The sequence below is a fragment of the Hyla sarda genome, chromosome 2 (genome assembly GCF_029499605.1).
Source record: "Hyla sarda isolate aHylSar1 chromosome 2, aHylSar1.hap1, whole genome shotgun sequence".
Classification (NCBI taxonomy): domain Eukaryota; kingdom Metazoa; phylum Chordata; class Amphibia; order Anura; family Hylidae; genus Hyla; species Hyla sarda.
Genome location: NC_079190.1, coordinates 378679492 through 378684628, shown reverse-complemented (window position 1 = coordinate 378684628; position 5137 = coordinate 378679492). Strand labels below are relative to the sequence as shown.

The 5137-nt window shown below is 43.8% G+C and overlaps 1 protein-coding gene across 1 annotated transcript; it reads left to right on the top strand.

The window, feature by feature from the left end:
- The first annotated feature begins 1085 nt into the window (after positions 1-1085).
- LOC130357982 (protein spinster homolog 1-like) lies at positions 1086-4492 on the top strand. Its single transcript, XM_056560775.1, has 2 exons — positions 1086-1206; positions 2935-4492. Exon 2 carries the CDS (start codon positions 2960-2962, stop codon positions 4472-4474), a length of 1515 nt encoding a protein of 504 aa, XP_056416750.1. The 5' UTR covers positions 1086-1206; positions 2935-2959; the 3' UTR covers positions 4475-4492.
- The last annotated feature ends 645 nt before the right edge of the window (positions 4493-5137 follow it).

The following is a 5137-nucleotide window of genomic DNA, read 5'->3' as shown; positions in this document are numbered from 1 at the left end:
TTCAGAAGGTCATAAGTACTGATAGGATTAAGATTTTTTAATAGAAGTAATTTACAAATCTGTTTAACTTTCCGGAGCCAGTTGATATATAAAAAAAGTTTTGGCCTGGAATACCCCTTTAAGTCCCAGGATGCCCTTGGTCCTAGTGGGGTTAAAAGGTCAAAAGATTAAAATATATAAACTAAGAAGACACTGTGAAGTACGGGGATATACTTGGCAGGCCTGGAGAAATATTTTTCTAAAAGATGTTTTTATGTACTTGATGTATTTCTAGGTGTATATTAATATATATATATATATATATATATATATATATATATATATATATATGTCAAAGAAGAAAGCAGCACTCCTAAAGCGTGAGTAGGTGCCTCCAGCTAGGGTTCGGGTCCAGGATCCTGCATACGTAGTTCCAAGGAAAATGCTGTGGCACTCAAGGTATGGTGAAAAAATGAAAACTATTTATTCATCCCAAATGTGCAAAGAGCGACATTTCAATGGTCTCACACCATCATTATCAAGTGGCTTGATAATAATGGTGTGAGACCATTGAAACGTTGCTCTTTGCACATTTGGGATGAATAAACAGTTTTCATTTTTTCACCATACCTTGAGTGCCACAGCATTTTCCTTGGAACTACGTATGCAGGATCCTGGACCCGAACCCTAGCTGGAGGCACCTACTCACGCTTGGAACTATATATATATATATATATATATATATATATATATATACACACAAATCAAAAAATATGTTGCAGTCTCTTGTAATACCTTTTTTATTGGACTAACAGAATTTTGTAGAGACAAGCTTTCAGGATTCCTCCCTTTAGCAAGTCCAATAGACAAGGACTAATGATCAAAGGACTTGATAAATTATCAGGGAGGAATCCCAAAAGTTTGTCTCTACAAAATTCTGTTAGTCCAATAAAAAAGGTATTACAATCTGCATCACTGGACTAATATGGCTACTCACATTTACTATACAGATATACACATACCTGAAGATGGTTTAGAACCCTGTGATGTCACACATGCTTGTGATGATGTCACCGTAAGCTGTACAAGGAGGGGCGCGCCGGCTGCAGTCTCTTCAGTGTGTTTTGCATTCACAACCTGTGGTGCAAAGTGTTTGTTAGAGAGTTTCTATTTGCAATAGAGAATTCAAGATTTTGACCGTTCCTTGTCTGAAGAGAGAACCACAAGGTAAGTCTCAGCCTCTTCTATTCATACATACACAGGGCTTTTTGTTTGACAGTTTTTTTTTTATTGCTGTTGCTTTTTTTTTTTTAGCAAAAAAAAACAAGAAATTAATTTCCAAAAGAAATAACAAAAGTTATATTTCTCATAGCATTGTGACAATACTTGGCTTAGGCATTAAACATAATAAAACGCACAGATAGTATCATGACCAGAGCTTTTTCTTGCAAAACTGCTAAAATGCAATTATGCCCAAAAAAGCCCCCAAGAAAAAGAGTCCTAATTCATGAAGTTCTAAAAGATATAAGTCTATGAGAAAGATTTGGTGGTGTAGTAAAAGAATAACAGAAAGATTGGGGCAGAAATATAATAGTATATAATAGAATTCTGTGTGTACTAACAATAGAAATACTCTGGGTACTCCGAAAGGGAAAATGTTCAAATCAACTAGTGGCAGAAAGTCATATAGGGGACGGATAGATCCCAATGAGGTGGGGTAGGTTCATTATTAATAAATTTATATAGCAGGATAGCCCAATTGTATCTACAGTATGAAGTTCACATGGCCCAGTGACCATACAGCCAAGCCCTTATAATCCGCCATTACTGGGACAGATTCAGGGTTATCAGATATTACTATGACCGGAGAGGTTCAGGTTTATCAGATATTACTAGGACCGGACAGGTTCAGGGTTATCAGATATTACTAGGACCGGACAGGTTCAGGGTTATCAGATATTACTAGGACCGGACAGGTTCAGGGTTATCAGATATTACTAGGACCGGACAGGTTCAGGGTTATCAGATATTACTAGGACCGGACAGGTTCAGGGTTATCAGATATTACTAGGACCGGACAGAATCAGGGTTGTCAGATATTACTAGGACCGGACAGGTTCAGGGTTATCAGATATTACTAGGACCGGACAGGTTCAGGGTTATCAGATATTACTAGGACCGGACAGGTTCAGGGTTATCAGATATTACAAGGACCGGACAGGTTCAGGGTTATCAGATATTACTAGGACCGGATAGGTTCAGGGTTATCAGATATTACTAGGACCGGACAGGTTCAGGGTTATCAGATATTACTAGGACCGGACAGGTTCAGGGTTATCAGATAATACTAGGATCGGACAGGTTCAGGGTTATCAGATATTACTAGGACCGGACAGGTTCAGGGTTATCAGATATTACTAGGACTGGACAGGTTCAGGGTTATCAGATATTACTAGGACCGGACAGGTTCAGGGTTATCAGATATTACTAGGACCGGACAGGTTCAGGGTTATCAGATATTACTAGGACCGGACAGGTTGAGGGTTATCAGATATTACTAGGACTGGACAGGTTCAGGGTTATCAGATATTACTAGGACTGGACAGGTTGAGGGTTATCAGATATTACTAGGACCGGACAGGTTCAGGGTTATCAGATATTACTAGGACCGGACAGGTTCAGGGTTATCAGATAATACTAGGACCGGACAGGTTCAGGGTTATCAGATATTACTAGGACCGGACAGGTTCAGGGTTATCAGACATTGGTAACCTCAGGGAAGACGTCTCCATATAAAACACTTATAGAGAAGCGTCTTCTTCTGAGGCTGCGATGGTCTTAGTGTTATCTTGTGGTTCTGTGCTGGATATTTCTGCTCTGTATGAAGGATCTATTGTATAATGACAGGAATGATGACATGCTGTCTAATGTGTTCACTTATCTCTCTCTCTCTAGTGTTTTCAGGCTCTGACCTGTGACCATGGCCTCTCCACAAGACCCATTGCTGAAGGAGGAGGAAGAAGCAATGGAGGACCATAGTGATATGGATGTAGAAAAGGGCGATATCCCTGAGAGGCAGAAATTGCCATCTCTAAGCGTGATGTCCACCGCACGTTCCATCATCACCGTAGTGATCCTCGCCTTTGTTAATTTGCTCATCTATGCAAATCGCTCCAGCGTGGCGGGGGTGCTGCCTTATATACAGAAAGCATATGACACCAATGCTAGTCTGTCCGGCTTATTGAATACATTGTTCATTGGAAGCTACGTGCTGGTCGCACCAATTGCCGGATATTTGGGCGACCACTGTAATAAGAAATATACTGTTTGCGCAGGAGTCAGCGTTTGGCTGAGCATGACACTTACCCTGTCATTCATCCCTGACGGGTACTTCCTGCTCTTCCTGCTGACGAGTGGACTGGTTGGAGCCGGAGAGGCGACTTTCTGCACCATCGCCCCCTCCATCATTGCAGACCTTTTTACAAGTGACCAGCGGACCCGCATGCTGAACGTGTTTTACTCCGTCATACCTGTAGGCTGCGGACTAGGATACATCATCGGGCCCAAAGTGACTGATGCAGCAAGGGGCGATTGGCACTGGGCATTTCGGGTCACCCCTGGCCTGGGCCTCATAGCTGTGGCTTTGATGATTTTGGTCACAAAAGAGCTTCCAAGAACGACTACAAACGGGAAGAAGAACAACAAATCCCAGAAGTTTGCCAAATGGGCGACAGATCTGAAAAAACTATTTAAAAATCGAAGCTTCATGTTAACCACCATGGGATCGACGGCTGTATCCTTCATAGTGGGAGCCATAGGTGTATGGGGTCCGTCATACCTGACCCACGCACGAACACTCCTACAAGAGAAGGACCCTTGCCGCGCTGAACCGTGTGACTATCACGACATCCTAATATTTGGTGTGGTTACAGTCGTTTCCGGCATTCTGGGAGTTGTAGCAGGGACGGAGATAAGTAAAAGATATCGCAAATCCAACCCACGGGCGGACCCGCTTGTGTGTGGATGCGCGATGATGCTCTCCGCCCCTTTTCTTCTGTTGGCATTGACTTTTGGCAACATCAGCCTCGTTGCCACCAACATCTTTATCTTCATCGGAGAGACGCTTCTGTCAGTAAATTTCACCCTCATATCTGACATTATACTAAAAGTAGTAACTCCGTGGAGGAGATCTTCAGCCCTGGCCGTGCAGATGACAATCTATCACCTCCTAGGTGACGCCGGCAGCCCGTACCTCATCGGCCTGATATCTGACACCTACGAACGAGGATATGCCAAATCCCCTCTTCTGAAATACCGCAGCCTGGAGTATGCCCTCATGACCTGCACCATAATGGCAGTCATCGGAGGGGCCTTCTTCATGGCCACGGCCCTATATATAGAGAGGGACGAAAAAGAAGCAGAGATGGAATCAGAACCTCCATCATCCTCCTCCTCCTCACTGCTTCCTGCCGATGAGGACTGCGCTTCAGACTGAGGAAAAGTCATTGCTTACCTTTATCTCGTTTACTTCATTAAAAAAAAATTAAGAAAAAAAGAACTGCATTTGTTCTATGTTCGACTTTACCCCTTATTCTCTACCCAGGGGCGGACACAGACAGCAGAGGGCCCTTGTGCAAAGGATGTGCCTGTGCCCGCCCCCCCCCCCCCCAAAACATCAATTGTTCAGCACCCCCCTCCATGTGTCACTTACTCAGGTGGACCCCCATATGTCACTTGCTGTATAAGTTTCTAATTATTTATTAAGGCCTCCCATATGCCACAGCTCATTCAAGCCCCCCACATTAGGTAGCATAGATTCCCAACATTAGGTAGCATAGATTCCCCACATTAGGTAGCATAGCTTCCCCAAATTAGGTAGCATACTTTCCCCACATTAGGTAGCATAGTTTCCCCACATTAGGTAGCACAGATTCCCCACATTAGGTAACATAGTTTCCCCACATCAGGTAGCATAGATTCCTCACATTAGGTAGCCATAGCCCCCCCAAACACACAGACAGACACAGACACACACAGAGACACACTTACCTGCCCTGCACAGCGCTTCTCCTCTCCGGCAGCGGCCTGACGAGTGACGTCACTGACGTCCTCCTGAGCGGGTCTGCAGAAGTACGTCACTTGTGCGACATCCCTCGTC